Raw genomic sequence first — 27740 nt, forward strand, 5'->3', positions numbered from 1 at the left:
CTCTGAAAAGTAAAAAAAAATATTACAAAAGTTTTAAAAAACTATATACCGAAATTTTCAAGATTGAATAAATCTGAAGGTAATCAAAATTTTATCAAAATTTATTTAGTTCAACTTTTCACAGTTTATTTTTTTCGAGAATAAACTTTTTACAAAGCATATTTTTTTCTGAAAAGTTAAACAAAAATAAATTAATAAAAGTTTTAAGAAATTTACCAAATTTACCGAAATTTTCAAGACTGAATAGATGTCAAGATTATTAATTTTTTTTTTTAATTTATTCAGTTGACTTTTTCATAGTTTATTTTCAAAATTTTTTTCAAAATTTATTCAGTTCACCATTTCAAATTTTATTTCTTTCGAGAATAAACTTTGTAAAAAGCATATTTGTTTCTGAAAAGTAAACAAAAATTACAAAAGTTTTAAAAAATTAAAAATTGTAATCAAAATTTTCAAAATTGAATAGATCTCAAAATTAACAAATATTTTTCAAAATTTTTTCAGTTCTACTTCCATAGTTTATTAAAACTTTATTTTCGAAAGAAATACACTCTATTTTATACTACATGTTTTTTTCTTGAAAGTTAAAAAGAAAGAACAATTTACAAAAACTTTAAAAAACTCTATATAAAAATTTTCAAAATCGAACAAATCTCAAGATTTTCAAAATGTATTCAGTTCACTTCTCATTGCGAGCACACTATAGGTAGGCCAAGCGCCTACCAACTGAACCAATCATCAGAATGATTGACGATAATTTCCAAAATACTTGGATCACTTGACTTGAATTCCCTTTATAGCTCATGTCAATTCTTAAATTTAAATATTCCCTTTCACACTGCAACATTTCTGTGACAGGGAGAAGCATCAAATAAATTTTGGGAAAAACTTAAACTTACATATGTACATATTTGCGAATCTGTAGAAAAACGTCAAAAGTTTGTAGCATAGTTGAATGCGAAAGTGTGAGTAACATAAACACAAAACATCGTCACAAAAAATGCCGCAACCAACACCCAATGCAGACTCTGATAGCAGCAAAAAAGTAGAAAAGAAAAATTAAAAAATGCACGAAAAATGCAGAGAAACGCTTTTGTATTAGAACCGATTGCTATGATTGGGGGAGTGAGCGAGGGAGTGGGGTAGTTAGTAGTACATAACTGTGAACATCCGCACGGCGAATGTGCAATGCCATGTTGAAAAGTGTTGCCACTTTGGTATGCAGTGAGCATTTCCGGCATTAAAAACTCATACAAATGGCACACACACACTCACACACATACACGATTTTATACATGACGCCACAAAGATTACGTTTATAAAAAATATGTTGCGTCAATGTTTTTACACTTTTTTTGTCGGTTACTAAATTTTTGTTTCCCTATTGTTTTCAAAAAAAATTTCCGTTATTACGCATAAGTTTCTAAGCCAATGTGTGACGTAAAAAAAGTGAAAATGGAAAGGGTAAAATGTTGAAGGGAAATACATTGTTTCGCTCATAGTAAGGTTGTACTTTAGTTTGCGAAACATTTTTTGAAACATCGATTGGGTCTGACTACCTTTAGTTAACAGTGGAAAAAGGGAGTAAACGGAAATTTGTCCGTGGTCATTAAGAAGTGAGTTAAGCTGAGTTGAGGTGAGTCTAGATGAGGTGCGGTATTTTGAGCTTTTCGAATTTAGTTTTATTTCCGAAATCAAATATCATTCGAGAAATGAAAAAGTAATGATTATTTTTGTTGCAAAATTCGAAAAATAATAACTCTTTCCGATCATAAAATTTCTCTGCTATCGAACGTAACTATTCCTGTCAAAACCCACTGTGGACATGCAAAATCAAACACGGGAGAATATATCTATTGCCCCTCGGTAGGCAAATTAAACGCCTGGAGGAACCAAAAAAGGCATCAAAAAAGTTTCTTATAAAAAATATTTGCCGTACGTATCCTTCAAGCTTTTAGGTTTTGACTAAGACCCAGTCCGGTTTTGCTGAATTGCTATGCCTACCGTCACTTTGAGTCTTTAAATACTGGTAGGCCACTTGGGTATTTAGCGTAAGACCTTGACGCCAAGAAAAAAATGGGACAGGATAGCACGAGGCGAAAAATGTAGAGGTGTGGCCAACATCAGGCCGCTAACCGCCTCTCAGCGATTTTGAAGGAAGTTTTAAAAACTCTATACCAGAATTTTTAAGAATTTTCAGACCACATTTTTCTTCCATTTCTTTCGAAAATAAACGTTTTAAAAAGTATAGTTTTTCTAAAAAGTACAAAACCAGAAAAACAAATTATAAAAGTTTAAAAAAATTGTATTAAAATTTTCAAAATTGAACAAGATTATCAAATTTTTTTTTTCAAAATTTATTCAGTTCACCTTTTGTGTATTTTTTTCGAGAATAAACTTTCTTAAAAAACACATTTTTATCTGAAAAGTTAAAAAAAACAAATTACAAAAGTTTTAATTAAAAAACTCTATACCAGCGATTTTGAAGGAATCAGGTGATTTGCTGACGTATCCGGGGCTATGAAAACGGTTTATACATATATACATAATTGGCGCGTACATCCTTTTTGGATGTTTGGCCGGCTTCCTCCTACTACTACTTGTGACGTGCGTCTTGATGCTGTTCCACCAATGGAGGGACCTACAGTTTCAAGCCGACTCCGAAGGGCAGATATTTATTATGAGTTTCTTTTTCTTGGCAGAAATACACTCGGAGATTTGCCATTGCCCGCCGAGTGGCGACCGCTATTAGAAACAACTTTTTCTTATTGTAATTTTGGTGTTTTCTCTGAATTTCGAATAGTAGTCACGCACCAACTCATTCGGCTATGGCAGCCGACAATGGCTTGTTGGCAAAAAAACTGCGATTGTATTGGTGATACGCGAAAAAATCAACGCAGCCTGCGACTTCTGTGCCATCTGAACAACATTCTGATTGGACGAGCGTGTAAATGCTGATTTCAGCTGTCGAATTCTCGATGACGTGGCAGCCGAAGTTGCTCTCACAATTTTGCTTCGGATGGCCAAACCTTGTAACCTATCATCCTTGACTACTTTTTCTAGTAGGGCCTCACTTTTCTAATGAAGCACCCTATATGTATGCCTCGGTGTTCCAAAACGCATGTTCCTTAGACTAACTTGAGGAGAGTACTTGGCTCCCATCTAAGGCCAACGTTTTTGAAGAAAGAATTTAAATGTCTTCATATCAGTCCCTGAAATCCTCTACTAATATAGGAGAGCTCCTAGAGTGATTACCTACATGCACTTGATTTTCAATTTCTACTATTAAGTTCCACCTTAACAATTGTGTGAACGTACAATTACGTACATTTGCGAATGCTTTCGAACATGTATAGTTCGATTTCAAAAGCTCCCTTTGCCTGTTTACCTCAAAAACAAATCTATTTTTCTTGTTTGCTTTTGCCTAAAAGATATCAATGCTACACTTACATATGTAAATGTACTTCTATGGGGATATACATACATACATACATATATTCATATATACGTTGTCATACATTGTTGTACATGTTGTCTTTCGCACAGGTTGCTGCAATTATAGCAACAACTTTGCATATATTACTTTCGATAGTTGGTGTTGCATGCGTTCCCAGCTACAAAGCTGCCGGCTGGTTCTCATACTTTTTAGGTCGGATTCGCAAATTTTTTGTCGACTTTTCGACATTGTTTGTGAATTTTTGATATTTCATTAGAACCACAATGGCATATGTGAGTGTCTGAGTTTGGCTGTGTGCAAAGTAACAGCTGTGGCAAACATTAATGTACATAGGAAAAAATTGCAAACCTTTTTTAATGCCTGTAGCTATACATCGGTGTTTATGTGGGCACGCGGAAATTAGAAGGGATTCTTTTTGTTATTTTTTCCTTTGAACAACAGCAGAATACACAAAATTTTGTTGGGAAAAACAAACACATTTTTAGTAGGAAAACACGAGCATTTTTTTTGTTATACGTATAAGCCCGACGGTAACATTCAATAGGAATTTTGCCACTCTCTTTCTACCGCGGGAGAAATGGAGTAAGGGACTTTCACCAAACGTCATAAAAATCTATACAGGCGGTTTAACAGTGGTTTGTGGTGTTGGAGCAGTTATTGTATATATTCGCATAGGTCTAGAATTGAAAAATCTGTGCGTCTTCCTAACACTTGCAGTGTTTTCCAGGCGGAAGTAGTGGCAATAGGAGAAGCTTGTAATCGCAGACTTCTCTTGAATGCTATTTTTTTAGATTGTCAATGCAGGTACTGGATTGGCTGCAACAACCTCTACACTGGCGGAACTGAGCAGGAATAGCCTTATCACCTTGAGCGAAAACTACAACGTTACCTTAATCTGGGTCCTGGGACATCGGAACATTGAAATAATCACATGGGCCTAACACATAGATGGCACAAGTTTTATTCAATTCACCTCGCTTTCAGTTAGTACTAAGAGCTGTTAAAATTTCATGATATTCTATTCATTATTTCGTGAGTTATTGTGCTAAGGGTGACGCTACTTTTGCTATTTTTAAAACAATGGATCAACAGGAATTTCGTGTTTTGATGTTGAGAAAAAATACCCTTCCAGCGAAGCAATGGCTCGAAAAGTATTATGGGTACTCAGCTCCATCAGAAACAACAATAAAAAAAAAGTTTGCTTACTTCACGCGCGGTCGTAGAGACACAGATGATGCCCAAATGAGGCGGTAACACCAGAAAACATCAAAAAAATTCACAAAATCATTTTGATGGATTAAAAAGTGAAGTTGCGTGAGTTAGCTGACATCGTAAAGACATCAAAAGACGTGGAGGCTTTATTTTTCATGAGCGTTTGACTGTGAGAAAGCTCTGTTCAAAATGGGTGCCGCGTTTGCCCACTGTTGACCAAAAACAAGACAACTCACTGCATCACAAGTCAATCAAAACAATGGCAAAACTACATGATTTGAACTTTGAATAGCTCCCACTTTCACTGTATTCGCCAGATTTGATTTCCAGTGACAACTGGTTGTTCGCAGACCTAAAAAAAATTGCTCGCCGGTAAGTAATTTCGCTCGAATGAAGAGGTTATGGCTGAAACTGAGACCTATTTTGAGATAAAAGATATTAGAGCAGCGCTGGAATGTTTGCGTCGTGCTTGATGGAAATTACGTTGATGAAAGAAGCTAATTTTGAAAAAAAAGAAAACGTGTTTTCTTTGCCAGGCACGGAACTTTTCAGACTATGAACGGATTCACACTCTAAGAAAGTTTTATATAAACTGAATATAAGGATATAGGATACAAAGAATTATGGAAAATACAAGCCTAATTGCAACACTTCTTACAAATTTGAATGAAAAATAAATTAATTTGTGAAAACTGGTTAATAAATTCTACAGGGTGACAAAAAATAAGTGTATACAAAATTTTTTAATGAAAAAAAATTATCATTGAGAGTAGCTCAAAACAAATTGTGAAATTTTCATAAACAGTGATTCAGTAACATTATATTCAGCAAGTTTCGAAGTGGCCACCTTTAGCACGAATACACAAGCTCGAACGTTTCAAAAAATTTGGCGCTATAGGCCGTAGTTCGTCTACCGTTATACGATCCCACACTCGACGCAACGCTTGCTTCAGAGACTCCAAAGTCTTGTGGCGTTTTGCACAGGTCCTTGCTTCCAAAATCGACCATACGCTATAATCTAGCGGATTCAGATCCGGTGAGTGGGGTAGCCATTCTTGGGATGAAAGAGGGGAAATTTGCTTTGCACCACTCTTGGGTTGTTTTTGCTCTGTGGGCTGGTGCCGAGTCCTGTTGAAACGTCCACTCATCGTCACCAAAGTGCTGCTGGGACCAGGGAAGAACAACTGCTTCTAATATGTCTTGATGATAAACTTCTTTATTGGATTTGACTCCTTGGTCTATGAAAATCAGAGGAGTCTTGCCACTAGCGCAAATTCCACCCCATACCATGACAGATCGCGGATTTTGACTATGTTCACCATTGGACGAAGGTCCAGGGGCTTCTGTAGACCAATTTCTGTCGTTTTGATGATTGTGAGCTTGTTCAACGATAAACAGCTTCTCATCCGTAAAGACGATTTTTTCCCAGCACGTACCTGCGGCCCGACGTTGGAGCGAGCGATATCTTTCTTGTTTTCATCCGTGAGCTGCTGGCATTTTTGCAGTTTATAAGGCTTAAGTCCAAGTTCTTTTTTTGCTATAAGGCGAACTGATTCACGATTGATGCCTGTCTCAAGAGCATTGATGATTTTTCGGTTGTCTGAAGCGTCAATAGTTCGTTATCTTCCTCTTCCAGGACGGTCACCTTCATTACCAATCTCCTTAAATCGTTTGATTGCACGAGAAACCAATGAACGTGCAATTCCAAGCTTCTGGACTACTGGACATCGTTATACCAAGTATTTAAAAAGAGCTGGAACAGAAACGAATACTTTTTTTGTACTTCAGAATACACACAAGAATCACAAAATAAGAGCATTCGCTAAAAAAATTTTACATTTAACTAATTTCACAGAGAAGTTTGTATACAGTTATTTTTTGTCACCCTGTATACCTAAAGTTTAGTATGATCAGCTTTTTCAAGACAGAAATACTAATCGAGATTTGCAGTTGTCTGCCGAGCTTTTTCTTGATAATTTGCCAATGGGTTTCAAAACGTAGTGACCACGCATAAGCCCATTTGACTGAGGCGGCCATCAGGAGGCTCAAGTGGACTGGTTACGCTTTCAGTTTTCATTGCTCACTATAGAAAGCAAATAGCCCGTAGGTTTGGTTTTTTGTTTTTGTTCAATTCGAGGTTCCCACTAATCTTATTTTTTTGAATATTCAAAGCAAACGACATTACGGATTTTTGTTTGATGGGTGAAGTTGGGTTCAAAATACCTTCCCACTTACAGCGACCTCGTCTACTGAGTCGATTGGTGCGGCCTCTAAAACAATTTCTCCTCCTCTTTTGGGGAGACTCCTTTCCCGGAACTATTTTCTGCATTACTTCGGGAGAGCCCAAAACAGTTTTAATCACCCATGTCTGGATTCACCATATCTGTTCAACAGCTTTATGCTGTATGTTCGTCTTCTTATGAATATGTCTGTGCGGCTTCGCTTTGTTGTACTGTGTCGAGGTCTATATTTTTTCCGTAATACGTCTTCAATGTATCTTTTAGCTGCATTCCAGCTGTTCTCACGTTTGCAAGCATTTTGCTGATTATATCAGTAGGCGCGTTGTCGGCAAACTGCTACCTCAGAGTATCTCTTTCTACGAGCCATCTGCCGCAGCTAAAGCGAGTGTTCTCGGCGTCACCGCTCGGTGGTTCACGATATATGCACCTGTGTTTGCTTGCCTTACCCATGCGATATAGTTATTTCCGTATCCGTGGCCCGAGATTGACTGAGTCATGAAATAATTCACTTCTCCGAAGTTCCTTTGACCTCATTTGCCAATGGTTGGAAAGAGTTGCCCCGCTCATCTGCCACTCGATTCAGTGTTCCATCGGTTTTACCACCGCTGCATGGTTTGACATCTCCAATACGCGGCGCTAGTGATGGCGTGTTTGTTTTGGGAATCTCACGCCTCCATTCGTTCCCGGACCATAAGATCGACAGGTATCTCCATGCTGATCACAGAAACTGCCGCGCTTGAGACAATGCGGTAGGCTGAAGCAACTCTGAGTGCCGCTGTTCGTGGTACAGCCTCCAGTCTTTTGCGCTTAGCTTTGCAGTTTAGCGCAACTGTCCGTATCTCACTGCCGTACAAGAGTAATGATATTACTTCAATTTATTCTATCTTTGGTGGGCAATTTTTTAAGCGAAATGTGGCCCTAATACCAGCGACCTAAGCCCACATTTCCATAAACGAGTTCTAAGGCTGCCCACCAGTACTAAAAATAAATATTAAAATTTCATTAATTAAATTTTCATGTCCAGCACCGCTGGCCGCACTCGGCTTTCACTTAGCCATTTGCCAGCCAATTAGCAAAAATCGAATGTTGCACACTTTGCAGCCCTCGCTAATTTGTTGCAAGCGCCCATCGAAACGCCCCGTTGGTGAGTGCATGTTATGTATGTATTAACTTAGTGTGGCATGAATAAATTTGCTGCACTTTACAATGTTTATGTGTGCGTATAGCTGCGATAATTGTTTAATAAGCATCGTGACACGTGACAGTATCGCGTTGTTGCCTTGCGTTGCACCTGGTTATTATGCATATTTCTGATAGTTACAGTTGCAGCCAAGGCAGGTGCAGGCGGCCTGCCAACGCGCCACACACACACATTTCCTTTCGTCGCCTCGCTTTTATTCGCACTCGTCTGTGTGGATGCGTGCCAAGTTGTCATTTACAGCAAATATGTTGAACGTATAATATAAAATTGCATATGGAAATTTTATTTTGCATGTAAACATGAAGTGAATACAATAAAATGGCTCAGTTGCATGGCGGTTATGTTCGATGGGCGAGTGTGTAAAAGGGGGCGCGTCAGCGTTGTTAACACCGTCATTCAGGCGACACCAGATGTGAGTGCGGTTAAGTGTTGTTTTTGCCGTCAATTTAGTTGTGATGGGCTTGTTTGATATTACCGCTGTTATTTTCATTTTAGTTTTATATTTTTTGTGTGGTAACGTTGCTGCGGTTGAAGCCACAAAATTGCATATGAATGCGCACTTGTGCTTTACCTGCATGGATAGACAGCCAGTCGTGCACGCAGGTGTGCCTAAGTACATACATATGAATGCATGTATAGGGTGGCGCAAAATTAATCATCCTATCGGAAGGTTTATAATTTTTGCATAGGGCGTCGTAAGTCAATCATATTTGACACTTGTGAATCAGGCAGTTGCGGTATACAAACAGACAAGTAATAGAGCGTGTGAACAGCGCAATAAAGATTTCCATCACACAAAATTATTGTGCTTTTATTTAGTAGAAAAGTTATTCAAAAACAAAATTGGATGATTAATTTTGAGCCACCTTGTACAAAAAACCACTTTTAGTAAAAGTCAAAATAAAATTATTTTGCTTTATTTAGTTGAAAGTTATTCCAAAATAAAATTGGATGATTAATTTTGCGCCACCTTGTACAAAAAACCGCTTTTAGTAAAAGTCAAAATAAATATATTTTTTTTTATTTAGTTGAAAGTTATTCAAAAACAAAATTGGATGATTAATTTTGCGCCACCTTGTACAAAAAACCGCTTTTAGTAAAAGTCAAAATAAAATGATTTTGTTTTTATTTAGTAGAAAAGTTTTTCAAAAACAAAATTGGATGATTAATTTTGCGCCATCGTGTATAAAAAACCACTTTTAGTAAAAGTCAAAATAAAATTATTTTGTTATTATTTAGTAGAAAAGTTATTCAAAAACAAAATTGGATGATTAATTTTGCGCCATCGTGTACAAAAAACCACTTTTAGTAAAAGTCAGAATAAAATTATTTTGTTTTTATTTAGTAGAAAAGTTATTCAAAAACAAAATTGGGTGATTAATTTTGGGCCACCTTGTACAAAAATCCACTTTTAGTAAAAGTCAAAATAATATTAGATATTTTCTTTTTATTTAGTAGAAAAGTTATTCAAAAACAAAATTGGATGGTTAATTTTGTGCCACCTTGTACAAAAATCCACTTTTCTTTTACAAACAAACAATCAAAGAAGCGAATAAAAGTCAAAATAAAGATTTCCATCACATAAAAAAATTTTTTTTTAAGTCTTTAAAAACAAAAAAAAAAATTGGGTGATTAATTTTGCGCCATCTTGTACATATATACACTTGCGCTCACAATAATGGCAGCACGATATATTGCAAGTTTTTGACTATGTATTTAACTTTTATTTAATTTTTTTATATACAATATATTTTTTTAAATATATTTTGTATTACAAATAAAAACTTGTAACTTGAAGTATCAAACTTTGTAAAATTAAAAACAAAAATTCCAAAAATTTTCACAAAAACTTTAAACTTTTTAATCAGAATTTTTAGAAACATTTTGAGTACGTAGTTTTATGTCAAAACTGCCTATTGAACTCTGCTTTGCTAAAGTGCAAGTTTGAAGTGACTAAAAATTGCGTTGATTTTTTATAAGTTTTTTTCGCAGAGTGTGAAATTTTTTTGCAAAGAACGACTGCTCGAAATTTTTCTTATATGAAGAAAACAAAAAACTCTTTAACAGCCCGAGTCCGAGGTTGTCCGAGGTTGTCCAAGGTTAACCTGGCTTAACCAAGTCATAGCCAACCTGTAAAAGCTACGAGTTAGGAGCTGGAAGTCTATCGCTATGGACCATGCAGAATGGAAGAGGGACAAAACTAAAGCTTACCCTGAGCTGTAATCGCTAGTTGATGATGATGATGATAAAAAAACGCACATGACTGTTAGCAAGAAAAAAAAATGTCATAAACCAACGCGATTTTTTAGCGATCTCAAGCTAGTCAATATGAAAGTAATTCTTTAATTATTCAAATCACAATAACGAAGAGATGAAAGCCAAGATGCTTAAATCCAACCCCAGCGAAAGCAAGGCAGTTAGGGAGAAAATGCTGAGATGATGCTATCTCATCCATTTGATCGAGCCCAGGGCCCTGATTGCCGCTTAGCTGTCGGAGTAGATATTAACCTCCGTGACAGTTATTACACAAAAGAGCAGCCAATCAGCTGCTTTTTTAATTGCCGCTACCTCTGCTTAGAATACACCGCAGTGGTCCGGTAACCGAACTTGAGTCTGATGGGGAACTCCTAGCAGCATACTCTTCTATCGATTCGTTCATCCAATTTCGAGGCATGGGTGAATAGGTTCACCACGCTGCCTCCAAATACTGCACTCCGCCCACTCCTCCCTTGAAGGAATTATAGTAGAGAATGCTCCGCTCGAATTGAGCTGGGATGCTAAAGGGATGAACGCAAAATACCTAAGGACACTTGAGTGTCCGTAGTTGAGGTCAAGCTTATAGCCTGACCTTCTCAGTCTGATTGTGCCTGCAATGTCTATAGGTACTACATTTAGCATTGCATTAAGCACTACAGTAGGAGTAGTTCGAAGCTTCTCACTGATTCCTTCATTTGGATTCTCTCCAGCTTCTTTATCGATGCTATGAGTTCCAACAGACAATGACTTCATACAAAAGAATTGGCTTTATAGTTGTATTATGGAGCCAGAATACAACTTTAGGCGAGAGGCCCATCTTTTCCCATAGCGCCTTTGCACCCGTACAAGGTTATTGTTGCATTCCTTATCCTCTGGAACCTAAAACCGATGAACGTTCCCGTACACAAACCAAAAAGGCTTCTATCGAGAACGCAAAATTCTGGATAGTACAGTATAGTTTTCTGAAGAAACTGAATCTTACCTCACCGCGACAACTCAGCCTCAGGCCTTGTCTTAGAAAAGTGAAATTTTGAGTATTAAAGTCATCGTTTGATGTGCCACTTGCCATATGTGATGTGAAGGACGAAATTAAGTTAGAACTTCTTTAAACTTAGAACTCGTCTAATTTGATTTCTTTCTCCATTCAAAAATAAAATATGATGATTGACATGCTTGCAAACTTTCATGGACTTCCAAAACTAAACTCAATTTAAATACGTTTTTAGGTTAGATTAGTTCACGGTGGTTGCCCCGCCCCATGCGGGCGCAGAAGGGACCCACTTTAATTAGGACCCATTTTGAACTCAAGCTCGCCCTCCAATTCCCAATGTCGCGAAACCACTTTGTCTATCGGATAAACGATAAAATACTGTGCGCTGCCGATCTAAGTCTGCTAGACTGATCTGATAAAGAGCTTTTTTGAGGATAAAGGAATGCTCATACATTGGGAGGAATTGAGTGATTTAAGATCAGTTCCTCTCCTAGCCAGCTGATGCGCGATGCAATTTCTCAGAATGTTTCAGTGGCCAGGAGCCATGACAACGTTCGTGGTGCACCGCTTAGCCAGCCCATTTATAATAGTTCTACATTCTCTTGCTACCTTGGAAAAAGTATTGTTGCACTGTAGAGATTTTACGGCAGTTTGACTGCCAGAGTAGTGCTCGGTTGTGCTGCAACATACGAGTTCCTCACTCACAACGCAGACTCCTTACGATTACGAGGGGTGCCTTTTATGTTTCGGGATTTGGCAACTCTCGTGTTGCAATCTGACAACTGACAGCTGTATCGCAAAGTTTGACATTTTTTGGCTTTTACGCACTCAGAACGTTTTGAAATACCAGCGCTATTTGTGCTGCTTACAGTAACTTAAAAGATTCATCTCGGTCCAAAAATGGAATTAAATCTTGAACATTTTCGGGCGGATATTTTTTACAACTTTCGACATGGATTAACTAAGCAACATTGCATAGATGAACTTAATTCATTTTTTGGCGATGAAGCTCCATCAAGGACAAGTGTTTATCGATGGTACGGTGAACTCAATCGTAGTTCACTCCAAGACGAATTTCGTGAAGGTCGTCCAAAATCAGTTGTTGTTCCGAAAACCATTGATGCTGTGCGCGAATTGATATTGCAAGATCGTCATGTGACCTATCGTGAGATCGAGACAATCTTAGGAATTAGTGGGACCAGCATATATTCAATTTTGCATAAACATTTGACTGTCAAAAAAATTTGTACGCGTTGGATCCCACACAATTTGTCAATCGCTCAAAAAAAGGCTCGTGTCGATTGGTCGAAGGAAATGCTCAAAAAATACGATCACGGGGCTTCGAGACACGTCTGTGACATCGTGACAGGTGATGAATCATGGACTTACGCGTATGAGCCCGAAAGTAAACAGCAGTCGACTGTATGGGTGTTTCAAGATGAGCCAAATCCAACAAAAGTTGTTCGCGCACGAAGCACTTCCAAGCAAATGGTCGCCTGTTTTTTCGGAAAAACTGAACATGTCGCAACCTACCACTAGAACAACGTGGTACACAACCGTTTGCCAGTTGTCTTCCAAAAACTTAGGCAATCCAATCGCCAAAGACGGATCACTCTTCACCAGGACAATGCGAGCTCTCACACATCGGCTCAAACAACTGCATTTTTGAGCACCCAAAACATCGAATTAATGGGTCATCCGCCATATAGTCCGGACTCGGCACCGAATGACTTCTTTTTATTCCCGTACGTAAAAAACAAACTGAGAGGTCAACGTTTTTCGACACCTTGATTTTCTGCAAATTTTAGTTTCATTTGCTTATACGAAAACTCCATCCAATTTGTTTTGCAGTACCTCCTGGTGATTTTTTAAATAAAAAATAGATACCAAAAATAAATTCTTTATACCAAAAAATTCCCTAGTGAAAGTTTGAATTAAAAAAAGCATTCATAGTACAGATTGTGTTTTTAAGAGACTGAGAACTTAAAGTGATAAAACAGAAATATTTTTGGAAGATCATTTCATTTTATTTTGGATCAGTCTAGTTTTTCCAATAAATCTGGCGGTATGGTGGCTTGACTATTGCAATAAATTGATTGTTAAGCGAGCTTTATGACAAATGATGTCCTTTTATTGAAACTAAATGTTTAGCTGATTAGCTTTTGGAAACAAAAATTCAGTCTGCTTGGCGCGATATCGCTCTCCATTCACCATAACGACAGCTCCTTCCTCAATTCGAAGGCAAAGAGGACCGATGATGCCACCAGTGCTCTATGGACTTCGGGAATATATTTATTGTTATTTTATTTAACTTTTTTTAAAGCAGATTTCCATAATTTGGAAGCGCAGTTCGTGTCGTTAAACCATTCATGATGACTTGCCAAATTTTAAGGAACAAAAATGCCAACACAGTTTGCCATTGTCAGCTGTCATATCAATAGTTCTCATGCAGCTAAAAAACACCCGGTACTTAAGTGTGTATTAAACTTCTAATAAACTTCGTATTAAATAAGATAACTTCTTTTAAAGTTTGGGGTACTCGAAAATGCATTTAAAATTTACTTGGAATTTTATAATAGCATCCAAATTTACCCGGAATAATTTTGAAACAAAATTGAATCACCTTAATAAACATACATACATACACACATATGTACATAGATATTAACTCAAGCCTACTAAAGTGTGTATCCAGATGCGGTCGTTTTGTTTTTCCAACAAATAACAGCGCAGCTAATTGGTAAATTGCACAGTCATAACCAACTGTTTGCCCACTTTTTGTATGGGTGGGCGGTTGGTAGGTGATAATTTGTCTGATTACAAGTGTCAATAGTCCCCTATGCACATGCGAGCGTAAAATGCGTTTGCATTATTTAATTTGTAGAATTATTCAGCCGCAGGGGGTTAGCAACATACAGTTTTTAAATAGAATTTTATGAATGCGCCTTGTGGCCATCGCCAAATTTCTAAAAACAATTATTGATTAACATGCAAATTATAATAATTATAATTAAAAATAAAAATATTTATATATGAATAGATTCGAATGTAGTCGGCCGCGAATGAAAATAATATCAGCGAATTTATTCCTATTGTTGTTGCATACTTTGGTGGTTTAGTTCTCAAATTGCGTGCTGAAAAATTAATTGCGCTGTTTTAATTATTAGCGCATCGAAATGTGAGAATTTGATTGGCAGATATTGCAATCAGCATTTCAAATTTTGTGGTTATTATTCGGTAATTGGGAAATTTGTGTTTGTTTTATTTCATTAGAGCAGCCGCCTTTGTCGAGTGCTTTCGTTTATGGTGTATGCAATTTTAGTATTGTGATTGAGCGTTCCGGATACATTTTTGGGATAGGAAACATCAAAATCATTTAAAACAAGTTTTTCCATTGACAGCAGTGGCAAACAAGCCTTCGAGTGTATTTCCACCGAGTGTATTGGGCCATAAAACTATCTTCCCGTTGAAAGCGAGATAGCTTGTGATTTATTCAATGTTAAAATTTTGGATATGGAGTTCAACATTTTTCAATTTTTATTTAAAAAAACACTAAATCGTTCGATAAATTTAAATAAAATATACTTTTAAACAATTTATTATTTATTTATTTTTGAAAAAATTAAAGTTTTTCTTAAAAATTTCTGCCATAATTCTCTTTGTAATTTTTGAAATCTTTTTTAATTTTTTAGGGTTAAATATATGGTACATATATTAAAAAAATAATTAAACTTTTTTTACATTTTTTCATTATTTTACAATTTGTTTTAAGTTTTTAGATAGTATATAATATACTTTTACTTTTATAAAAAAAATAAATATTTTGTTAATAATGTTTAACACTTAACTTTTCTTTTACATTTTGTAGAATCAAATATACTTAAAAAAATTCTTTATTTATTTCTTTTTGAAAAAAATAAACTTTTTCTTAAATACTTTTTCCAAATTTTTTTTGTCGCTTTAGAAATTTTTTTGAAACTTTTGAGGATGAAATGTATATTAGAAAAATTAAAATTTTTTAGTATAAAATATACCTTAAAAAATTTATTAAAAACAAGTAAAATTTTCGGTTAAAATTTTTTAACGTTATACATTTTTTTTTAATATGTATGATAAAAGGTGCATTCAAAAAAATTGAATTTTTCGTTAAAATTTTGTAAAATTTTGTTTACTTTTTTAGGATAAATTCTATAATATAAAAATGAATCGCAAAATGTGTTGGTAAGCGCATAACTCAACAACGCATGGACCAATCTTAACAATTCCTTTTTTTAAATGTTCCTTGAAGGAAGGTTTTTACGGCGAGAAAAATTCAAATAATTGCCTGGAAAACCCTAAAATAGCCCTTTTCTGTTTCCCATACAAATATTTTCTAACTAAATGTAGAGTCGTGTGAGTGCGTGTTCGCGTTGGAGGATTTAATGCATCCACGCAAAAGTGATAATATCGTGAACCCGACCAAATTGAGGAGTCAAAAAATGTAAGAGCTATAGATTTAATTGGCCTCGCAATAATCTTTCTTTTGTTTTAGTTTCAGAACGAGTTAAAGAATGATTTCATTCACAAATAATAAATACAAATAGGTTAGAACAAATCCAAACATATTTTAAGAATACCAAAAGGCAAACATTATTAATTAATCTAGAAAACCCATGTTTCTCACATAGTCAATGGTATGTTGCCTGTTCCCGTGTTGGAAATCCATCAAATTTGTTTGTATATTCAACAGGTAATCAAACAAAAAACATTGTAAATCATAAAGAACTACAATAACAATAAAACAGATTTTTGTTAATAATTGTGATTCACTTGATTTACAATAAAGCGATTACTGAAAATACTTATGTATATACTTTTTATTTCATTATTTCTTAATATATCGGTTATTAACCCTATGCCAATAATAATAATAATAAATAACTAATTATCTTCATGTTTTGTCATTGAAGTACCCCCTTTATAAATATTTGTCACCTTTAGGTTCTCACTATCTCTTTAGATTATTTTTCAATCAGGTTTGAACCTTGAGTTCCCCTCTTAGTTTGAAGCCCTCTGGCAAACATCCCAGTCGGGGTTATTAGTGGGTCCCAAGGCCAAAGTTCGAGGAAGCGAAGATACTTAGGAGCTGACCCTTTTCTTTAATTCTCCTGAACATAACCGTCACCATAATGATAGGGCGGTGTGTGAGGGTCAGTTGAGTAAAAACGTCTTAAGGACTAAATATAAACTGCCACATTCAAAATCTATTTGACAGAACGAAGTCTGCCGGGTCCGCTTGTAAACTTTTAAAAAAATGTATTAAAAAAAAATTCTTCCAAAAATTTATTTTTGAAAAAAAAAAAATTTGTTAAAAAAAATTTATTTTTAGAATACATTTTACATTTAAAAAAATTTGTTCTAGAAAAAATTTAATTTTTTGTTAATAATTTTTGCTTAATTCTTTAGAATTTTTTTAATTAAATTTTAATAAACATAATTAAAAATAATAAACAAATTAAATAAAAATAATTCATTTGTTTTTTTCACAAATATTTTTTTTAAATAAGTTTTTTTTCGAAAATAAATTTTTTGGAAGTATTTTTTTATTCAAAAGAATTAATTTAAAAATGTAATATAATTGGTTTTTTTTTAATTTTTTAGTATAAAAAATAGTTTAAAAATTTTATTTTTGAAAAAACCTTGTTAACATTTACTAGTTTTAGTAATTTTTACCGATAAAATATACCTAAAAAAAAATGAAAGAAAGTTAAAGGTTTTGTTAAAAAATGTTAGCATATTTTAGGATAAAATATGAGTTTACAAACATTTTTTTTAAATAAACAAATTTTCTTTCTATTTTTTATTGTTTTACCTCTTTTTTAGTATTTGAGGATGCACATTTAAAAAAACTCATTTTATAAAGGTAATATATTTTTTTTTGTTAAAATTTTTTAACATTTTACAAGTTTTTTTAATCATTTTAGGATAAAAATACTTTAAAAAAATATTTATTTTAATATTAAAAATTAAAAATTTTTTTTTGAATTTGGAGGATAAAATATAGTTTTAAAAAAATCTGTTTTTGAAAAAAATTTAATTTTTGTTAAGCTTTTGTTAAATGTTTTTAACATTTTACTTTTTGTTTAATATTTGGGATAATTTATACATATTTACTTTTTGGAAAAAATTAAATTAAATCTTTTTTAAATAAAAAACATTTTTTGAAAAAAATTTAGTTTTTTCTTAAAAATTTGTCGACATTTGTTTTTTGTCATACTTGAAAATATCACTCCTCATAATTTTGTCTCAGTCTTTCCTCACCTGGTCTACCACCGTCAACAAAAACGAAAAAACTTGCCAAAAATCAACGGTACTTTGAAGTTTGAAACTTAAATTTTCTTATACCGAAATTCAATGGCCTATACAACTGCATGCCCAGAAAAATTCTAAAAACTCTGGTTAAAAAGTTAAAAGTTTTGATGAAATTTTGAAAAAAATTGCTGAAGATTTATAATTTTTGCAAATGGCGTCGTACGTCAATCATTTTTAACACTTGGGAACTAGACAGCTGCAGTATATAAAGGGATACAAAGACAAGAAACGGAGCGCGTAAAGCGCAAAATAAAGATTTCTATTACTCAAAATGATTCATTTTTTGTTTAGTAAAAAAGTTAATAAAAAAAATTGAGTGATGAATTTTGCGCCACCTTGTTTGAACTATATTTGCATAAAAATATTTTAAAAGAAATCATAGGGGCACGTATTAACAGTGGTTAGGACAATTATAGAATGCACATAAAAAGAAAAATTAAATACAATTCGATATAGATGATTTTTAGTTTTATGTGATTTTTGCCTGGTTTTTATATTTAAGTGTTTTTTTTGTCTGTAAGCCGAAAACATCAATAAATTTTTCTTAAACGGTGCAAATCTTGAATAAAAGGCAGAAATGTATCCTAATGAATCCTTCTGTGTATTTTCACAACCGGTTGAGAACTTATTCTTCCATTTATCTAGTGAATTCATACAGATCAGCGTCCAGGTTGCGTATGGCAAGGGCCCCGAACTCCCTCCCAAAAGACGCGTGCAACCAACAAATTCAGCTCTTTGCAACTCTTTTTTCAGCTACTCATTTGGCAATATAATTTGCATAGTCTTCGTTTTTTTAAAATTGCTTTATTCTATTCTAATTTTATTAAAGCGCCCAACAGTTAAAAACTGGAATAAATTAAAGCCCTTCAAATGCAGTGCAACTACCAGCAACAAAAAAGCACTACAACAATTTTAATAACTTTGCGCGGAATATCCAATAATCGGCCAGCAACTAAGTGGAAAAGCTTTTGATAATCGTCCAAAGGCACTTTTAAACCAATGAAAAGTTAAACTTTTGTGTTTTGAATTAATTGAAAACACAAAAAAACAAAAAATGCTTTTTAGAGCTGCGTATAAATTGTTACACAAAATGCACTTGACTGCTCTTGGATTTGCACAAAAATGGTTATATCAGCAATTGAAACTTAACTATTGTTTATGAATTACTAACAACAAACAATTGCCAGCGCAAAGCTTATCGACGTCATTTATTATTTACCAGCAGCACTCGCTGGTCGGGCAGGAACTTCAAATGGGAAAAACCATGTGCCGGCAGTTGCAGTTTTTGCATTTGTTGTACTAATTACTGTTGTCATTTGCAAATATTTTGCAGGTGAAGCGACTTTTATCTACATTAATAACACGAGGTGCTTATACGAGGGTTGCCTTGTCTATTTTGCGCCTTGGCAAGACTACGTGGGATGAGCTGTGAATTGATATTTGTATTGAAATGTTTGGCATTTTAGCATAAATTTATGTATTACGTTTTCACTCGCGAACTTTATTTATTATTTTTTCAGTGAGTTGAAAAACTTAAAAAATTCATCTCGCCCAAAAAATGGCATTAAATTGTGAACATCTTCGTGCGTTGGTTTATTTGATTTTCGCCGTGACTTAATGCGACAGGCAATGCATTGCTCAGCTCATTTCGATTTTTTACTTAAAGTACTACACTTAGCCACTGGGAGACGCTAATAAAACGAGTTTCAATGGGGCCGTCGATCTTAGCAGGATGAATTTCGTGAAGGCCCTCGAGAAACGGTTGCTGTGCCAGAAGCACCCGATGCTGCGCCTCAATTGATACGAGGGGTGCCTTTTATATGTCGGGATTAGAGAACAAAAACAAATTTTAATAATCGAAAATCACTTTATTGTTTTTCAAAATATTCTCCATGAAGATCTATACACTTTTGCATGCGTTTGAACCAATTGTCGAAGCACTTTTGCCACTCTGAATGAGGTACCTCCAAAACATGCATTCTGAATGCCGCAACCGCTTCTTCAGGTGTCGAGAAATGTTGACCTCTCAGTTTGTTTTTTACGTACGGGAATAAAAAGAAGTCATTCGGTGCCAAGTCAGGACTATATGGCGGATGACCCATTAATTCGATGTTTTGGGTGCTCAGAAATGCAGTTGTTTGAGCCGATGTGTGAGAGCTCGCATTGTCCTGGTGAAGAGTGATCCGTCTTTGGCGATTGGTTTTCCTAATTTCTTGGAAGACAACTGGCAAACAAATGGTTGTGTACCACTCACAACTTTTGTTGGATTTGGCTCATCTTGAAACACCCATACAGTCGACTGCTGTTTACTTTCGGGCTCATAGGCGTAAATCCATGATTCATCACCTGTCATGATGTCATAGATGTGTTTCGAAGGGCCGCGATCGTATTTTTTAAGCATTTCCTTCGACCAATCGACACGAGCCTTTTTTTGAGCGATTGACAAATTGTGTGGGATCCAACGCGAACAAATTTTTTTGACAGTCAAATGTTTATGCAATATTGAATGTATGCTGGTCCCACTAATGCCTAAGATTGTATCAATCTCACGATAGGTCCCATGACGATCTTGCAATATCAGTTCGCGCACAGCATCAATGGTTTTCGGAACAACAACTGATTTTGGACGACCTTCACGAAATTCGTCTTGGAGTGAACTACGACCACGATTGAATTCACCATACCATCGATAAACATTGGTTCTTGATGGAGCTTCATCGCAAAAAAATGAATTAAGTTCATCCATGTAATGTTGCTTAGTTAATCCACGTCAAAAGTTCTAAAAAATATCCGCCCGAAAATGTTCACGATTTAATTCCATTTTTGGACCGAGATGAATCTTTTAAGTTACTGTAAACAACACAAATAGCGCTGGTATTTTAAAACGTTCCGAGTACGTAAAAGCCAAAAAATGTCAAACTTTGCGATACAGCTGTCAGTTGCCAGATTGCAACACCAGGCTTGTCAAATCCCGACATATAAAAGGCACCCCTCGTAAGATAGATTCAAATACCAGAGAACGAAATAAAACTCAGTAAACCAGGACAAGTACAAAAATTTATGGAGGAAGTTGGGCTCAGGAATTCTTACTCTGAATCTCTAAAGGGGGTACAACATATTTATTTCATGGCGCAGTGCTGAATCTCCCCATAGTGGTATTAATAAATACAAACACAAACATTTTGTCGGGTCGGGTGTGGATATAAAACGTGGGTTAGTAAAATTTGTGAAGCAAAGTTTGTAAGCGATATACGAATTTTAAACATTTCCTTGAACTGTAATCGAAATCACACTGGAAATTCAACTGAATTATCAACTACCACCCAAAATCTCAATTGAAGTTCGAGGAATCAGAATGTTTTGCCAACCGAAAAGTTAGTGCATGAGTTTTTTGATTGATTGCCTGACCAAATATTTCTCAGAATTTAACATGCGCAGATCAACAGTTGAGTTCTGCCGAAAACTACTTTTACAGCGTTGTGTCTATTTGTGTGAAGTAGAGCCTGCATGCAATGAAGTACTCCGAATAGAAATCGCCAAATAACCAAAAACCAAACTTTTTGTTTGAAGAAATTGAAAGTGATTAAAAGATTATTAACCACTTCAATACAGCTGTGAACGATAGGTAAAACAACTTAAGTGGCTTTAACAAGTTGTGCTTTAAAATCAATAAATTCTGATCTAATATATAAAAAAATGTGGCATTTTAGGCAACTTTTATTCAGAAAACTACGCCTATGAATTACATGTAAATGAATTGAATATGTCGAGAAGAGCGAACAATTTAGTGCCTTACAGAAAAAAATTGCTGAGTTGACTTGAGTATCTTCATATTTTATAAATAAAAATTTATAATCTTTTGTTAATTTTTACTGAAAATCTAATTTTAACTATCATTGCGTGGCTTTTACTTTTTCACTCATTTTGGGCGTTGCAGCTAACGAAAGGCTTGTGTACCGACATTCTGAACGCCATCCTTGCCAATCATCTGAAAAACTAAAATACACGTCGAACGAGTTATTAATCCTGAGGTAGTCTGGAGTGGTTTCCTTTGAAGAAAATAAGTTGATTAAAAAAACATTTTTTCTTTATTATTTTTAAAAAAATATGGCGCATAATCAAAGTCAATGGAAAGTCAATAAGCTAAAGCATACTTGAAAGTGTACTTATATAACTCATAGTTAATTTAAATGGAACTTTTTCGCTTAGAAACAGCTCTCGAGTTAGAGTTAATAAAATGGGCAACTAAAACTTTACAGGCAAAATTCAACAGGAATATTAAACAAAATTTCAGTTTCTGTGTTTAGAATTTAAGTGGTAATTTTGCTTAGGGTTCATATGTGGCATTTAATTATCAGTAAAGTGAAAGGTATTTCGGATTTATATGTAGGTTATTGAAGATTATTAGGAATTCCAAAAAATGATTTTTTTCGTTCGATTTAGAGTGAATATACGTCTATAGCTCCGAAAGGCTAGACAAAGCCACTGAACAAAATTATTCACCGAGATTTGAACCTGCGTTCTCTCTGCATTCCGAATGGTCATCACGCACCAACCCATTCGGCTACGGCGGCCGCAGGTGCGGATGATAAATCTTTAGTATGAATGAGTTTAGGGTATGAAGAGGTGACCAGAATCAACCTCCGAAGCTTACTAGTTTTTAAAATAATTACAATAGCTTGAACACAAATGTTTTTTTTTAATTATGTGAAGTAGTAAATCATCATTTGATGCTACAGCTCTGTGTGAGCTTTGGCCTGTAGTAGGAAATACATAATGAAAATTAGTTTATTCGTCAGTTCGCAAAATTTTATTGGTGATTTGTATTAATTGACATTCCCTTTCATTAAAAGCAGAAACAAAAAATCGGATACTAGAAATTCTTTCACTCCAAAACATGGGCGTACTAGCAATAAAAACAAACAGTTTTTTTTTAATAATTTTTAAAGTTGAATACTTCGGCACCGTATTTCATAACCCAAATGCCCTTAATGTCCTTAAGTATCTAAGACGATTTTCCCGTTAACCCTATATATGGACCCTTTAAATAGAACAATTACTTCGTATAGTAAAAAAAACCCATACAAAGTTTGTTTTATCCCACAACGAGCCCTCCAGTATTGCTAAAACCCATATTTCCCATCGCCGGAGTACCGAACGTTTGGTACGAATGCTTGAAATAAGAAAATATTTATTCCCATACTTGTGACGAAGTGGATCATTTTTGTGTACCAGGTAAATACAAAATATTTGCTATCCACGTATACACCCATACACATGTACGAATGCATGTTTGTGTATGCTCCACAGTGCGATTAACTTGCGCGCCCATATGCGCATAAATTTTAATATTTTCGTGTATGCTGTCATATGTCGGCTGCTGGAGCGCTTATTGTGCACACGTGCGTAGTGGCGTAGCTGAGTGGTTGAGCTTTTGCGGTTACATGACTAGTCAGTTAACCCGTCAACTGTTGTAAAAATGACTGAGGAGGGAAAACGAGTGTACGTGTGTATGAATTTTTGTGAGGTTAAATTCCCCCAAAAACGGTTGTTTAATAAATAATTCGAGTACAAATTGGGATATTGTAATGAAATTTGTTACATAACTCGTTACTCGCTCGAATCTCGTTTATTGTTCAACTGTTTGAAACTCGCAGTTTCTGAAAAATTTAAACAGCTCAATAAATATTGTCAATTCTATCTGTCAGCATTTCTTTAGGTTCCCAATGACTTTAGTCGCTCGAAAGCTTTCAAGTAATGGTCGTCAAACAGGTGTGCGCGTACTCGTTGCTCATTTGGCCGGGCTGTTTGAATATTTCCGAACAAAATTGAGCGTTCTAATTTGAATATAATGCGAAGTGTTATTTGAATCAGTAAGACACTTTCAGGGATTACTAAGTATAGCTTAGCTGTTAATGAAAAAAATTAGAAAAAAATCTGAGGGTGCGTTTTTCAATTATACAAAAAATCACAAAAATTTTCCACAAAACAAATTCTTTTCCAAACAAAATTTTTTTAAGGTATGTTTTATTCAAACGAATAAAAAAAAAATTTACAAAAATTTCAAAAATAACCAAAAATAGGTATTTGTCTAAAATTGTCAAGGTAGAATAAATCTAAAAATTAGAAAAAAATGTTTGAACAAAAATTAACTGAAAAAAAAAATAATTTTTGACCGAGTATATTTTATTCGAAAAAATTACAAAAATGTTAAAAATAACCGAAAATATTTTTTTAAATTTTCTTTGGCGGAATAAATCCAAAAATTAGAAAAAAAAAATTTCCAAAAATTTTTAACAAAAAAAATAGATAAAAAAAAAATTTTTTTTTTTACAAAGTATATTTTATTCGAACAAATTAAAAAATATTACAAAAATTTAAGGTACTTGACCACCTTATATATTAAGTTTCAAAAAATTAAATTTTTTTTTTTACATTTTTTCAATCCTTATACTTTTAAAAATCATCACCTGAAACTGTTTTTTTAAATTCGAATTCTAACAAAGTGAAATCAGTGAAAATGTGCAGGCGCATCCTGCACTCAATACTTGCTGACTCAGCTGAAAGAAAATAGCAAGTTTTAACTTTAAACGCGTTTTTCCAGAAATTACTTTTTTTCGAATGGCGGACACTTTATCTCCGAAACTGCTAAGCCGATTTTAATGATTTTGGTCTTGTTTTATTTGTTAAGATGTTTTGTATGCCAATTTACCACATTTTGCAAAAAAAAAGTTAATAAAGTATTGCTTTTTAAGCATAACATTGTGAAAAACAGGGGTGTTTTCTTAACTTTTTTTCAAACATCCGCCATTTTTTTATTATTTTTTTTTTTGTCAGTTTGTGGTAAATTCTCACGCAAGGAACCTTCCTTTTGAAAATTTTGTTTCTCTCTTTTGTTTTAGAATTACCATTTCTAAGATTAACTGTCCGCCGCAAGACATGATTTTCTTCAGGCCTCGACTTTGGCGCCTCCTGGATATATGTTAAAAAAAGAAATTTTAATAAATCAATTTTTTTTTGTATTATATAAGCTCTAAATAAAAATTAAAAAAAAAATTTATTTTAATATATTATACAGAACATGAAAAAAAAATTATTGAATATGTTGTACTTTTTAGCTTTCCAAGGTGGTCTAGTACCTTAAAAAGTAACCGAAAATATTTATCCAACATTTTCAAAGAGGAATAAATCGCAAAATTATTAATTATGAGCCTAGACAAAAAAAAATTGTTTTTTCCAAACAAATTTCTTTTAAGTTTATTTTATCCCAACGAATTAAAGAAAATATTACAAAAATGCAAAAAATAATTCAAAATATTTCTCAAAAATTGTCAACGTGCAATAAATTTCAAATTAATTTAAAAAAATCTATTAAAAAAAAAATTAGAAAAAAATCTGAGGGCGTGTTTTTCAATTATGTCAAAAGCAAATGTTTCACACAAAAATTTTCCACAAAAAAAATTCTTATATAATATTTTTTTACAAAGTATACTTTTTTCAAACAAATTGAAAGAAAAAACAATATTACAAAAATGTTAAAAGTAACCGAAAATAAATATTTGTCCAAAATTTTAACGTAGAATAAATGTCAAAATGATTAATTTCGAGCAAAAGAAAAAAAAGTTTGAGCAAACAAAAAAAGCAACAAATTAGAAAAAAAATTTTTTTTAAGTATATTTTATTCGAACAATAAAACAAACTATTACAAAAATGTTAAAAATAACCGAATGTATTTGTCCACTTGTCCAAAATTTTCAAAAAAAAAAACAAACAAAATAGAATCAATAAAAAAAATAAATAAAAAAAATTAAAAAAACAAACAAACAAAAAATTTTTTTTTAATATATTTTACTCAAAACTTAACAAATTAAAAAAGGAAAAATATTACAAAAATTTAAAAAATATTAGTTCAAAACTTTCAACGCGAAATAAACCTGAAAACTTAATTTTTTTTTTTTTTTTTTTTCAATTTAGTTTTTTATACTCAAGCCTACAAATGAATCCATTTTCATAAAAGCTTACGACAATTTTAAAACTACGTGGTCATTTGATATGGAATCGGTCCGTGGTGAAGCTTTGAAATTGAAATTTGAAAAAGGCCGACGAAGAAGTACCGGGAGATTGTAACTCCTAAAGCACTCAGGCTAAAAAATCCCATTGTATTCAAAAAACTATGGAAAATAAAATGGCAGATAGTCAAGGAGGAAAGGGGAGAAGTAACAAAGAGAAAGAAATAGGATAGAGTAGAGACAGACACACAGAGATAGCTAGTCCTGCTGGGCTGATGAGCTGGCTAGACAGGGAACCGTGCAGATGGTTTCATCACGAAATGGGAGATTGGGGTTCCCTTGAGTACCTGTGGTCTGCTCCGGAAAAGATGGGCCTCGCTTCAACTGTGTAAGCGCAGGACTAGTGTGCAAACGTGCAAAGTCGCGAGATCCTTCTATCCACGGGCGCTTGAGGGAACTTCTAAGGCTAATAAAGCTGCAGCTTTCGAATTTGGTGGGCATCCTTACCGGGCATTGTCCGTTACGTGCCCATGCGGTGAGACTTGGCATTGCCTCAAGTGCGTTCTGCAGAAGTTGTCTTTAGGATGTGGTGAAATCATCTCAACACCTTCTTCGCAGCTGTCTTGCTTTCGTCAGGCAAAGCTTTAGACATCTGGGCTTTCACTTTTTTGTTACACCTGCGGATATTGCGGGTTTCAATATCACTCATTGGGTGAAATTCATCAGGAGCTTGATGCGGCTAATTACGTTCGCATGGACACCTAACCGTCGATCGTCGTCGTAAGTGCATGGTCGTCGTCCTCTAATCCCAAGGCCCCTTCTTCTCTTCCTTCTCCTTTCCCCTGTATGGTATCACAAGAGACGAATTTAAATATTTTTCCAAGTGGGTCCCTTCGCAAGGGCAGCCATTTATTCTAACCTAACCTAATCCTCTGAGAATTTGCCAGATTCTTTGGTAAATCTGAAAATTTCTTCCAATTTGAAAGAAACGAATTTTACTCATTCTTATCACGTCGCAGCCTTGCTCTAGCAAATGCCGGACACTCACAGAGAAAATGCTCAGTGCTATCCGCCTTCTCCAAGCAAGATAGGCAAATCGGGTCTTCAAAGATTTCAATGGTGGTCATATGCAAGCATGGCACAAGACTGGAGCTCGCAAGGGAGCAGAGGTCGCGGTCGACCAAAAAACACTTGAAGAAGGTCGATGCTGCGCGAACTAGCAGATGCCGAGATCTCATGGGACGGTGCGAAAACAACAGCACAGAATCGTGTACGATGGAAGAGTCTTAACGAGGCCCTATGCTCCCGAGAGGTGTGAACAAGGCGGAAAAATGCTGGCCCACGGGTTGTACCGACATCGGTACTAACAGTCTGCCGACTATCGACTGAACATCTTTTCTGCCAAGTTTTAGAAGAAATTTGGACAGTTTCCCGTTCGGGCCTGTAACAAAACACTTTGCAGTTCTGCAGCGCTCTAGACTGGACCGTTTCTCTATATGTAAATTGCATACATAACCGCTGATGCAATTCATGTTTTCTGTAGAATGGATTCCGATTTTGGTGAGGTAATCGCCAATCCGCAGTTGGCGGATTCATCGGCGAAGCTTAGTCGCTGGTTTCCATAGAAATTTCCATTAACTCTGATTAAATTAAAAATTGATTTTTTGAGGTAATTAAGCATAATTAAGGAATTGCTGCTCTACTTAATATTTGTAATGCACGTGTAATGAGGCAACAAAACATAATCTTTTTCATAAACAATTTGATTTTATTTGCCATCAAAAATACCCAATCAAGCGTGATTTGATGTTTGAATTGAAAATCTTTTAACTTCAAAATATTCCATAGAATGACGCGCGCTTCTTTTATTTGTGAAACTGAAATGAAAATCGCATTAAAATTGTTTACGTTTAATAAATGCCTTGTAATTCATCATTCACTTCACGACAATAACGGCCATTGAACAGCAGGCGCGTTGGAAGGCAAAAAAGCAAAGAAGAAGAAGAAGCAGGCGAAGCAAAAT

General features: G+C 34.6%; 1 protein-coding gene across 1 annotated transcript in view; it reads right to left on the reverse strand.

Annotated features, from left to right (window-relative positions):
• The window catches only part of LOC128867000 (5-hydroxytryptamine receptor 2A-like), a 140977-nt gene extending 114661 nt beyond the window's left edge, over nt 1-26316 (reverse strand). Inside the window, exon 1 of the mRNA XM_054108091.1 lies at nt 26225-26316. Within this exon, the coding sequence (XP_053964066.1) occupies nt 26225-26316 (92 nt within the window). The remainder of the gene's footprint in view (nt 1-26224) is intronic.
• Nucleotides 26317-27740: the final 1424 nt, after the last annotated feature.

The sequence above is a fragment of the Anastrepha ludens genome, chromosome 6 (assembly GCF_028408465.1).
Source record: "Anastrepha ludens isolate Willacy chromosome 6, idAnaLude1.1, whole genome shotgun sequence".
Taxonomy (NCBI): Eukaryota; Metazoa; Arthropoda; class Insecta; order Diptera; family Tephritidae; genus Anastrepha; species Anastrepha ludens.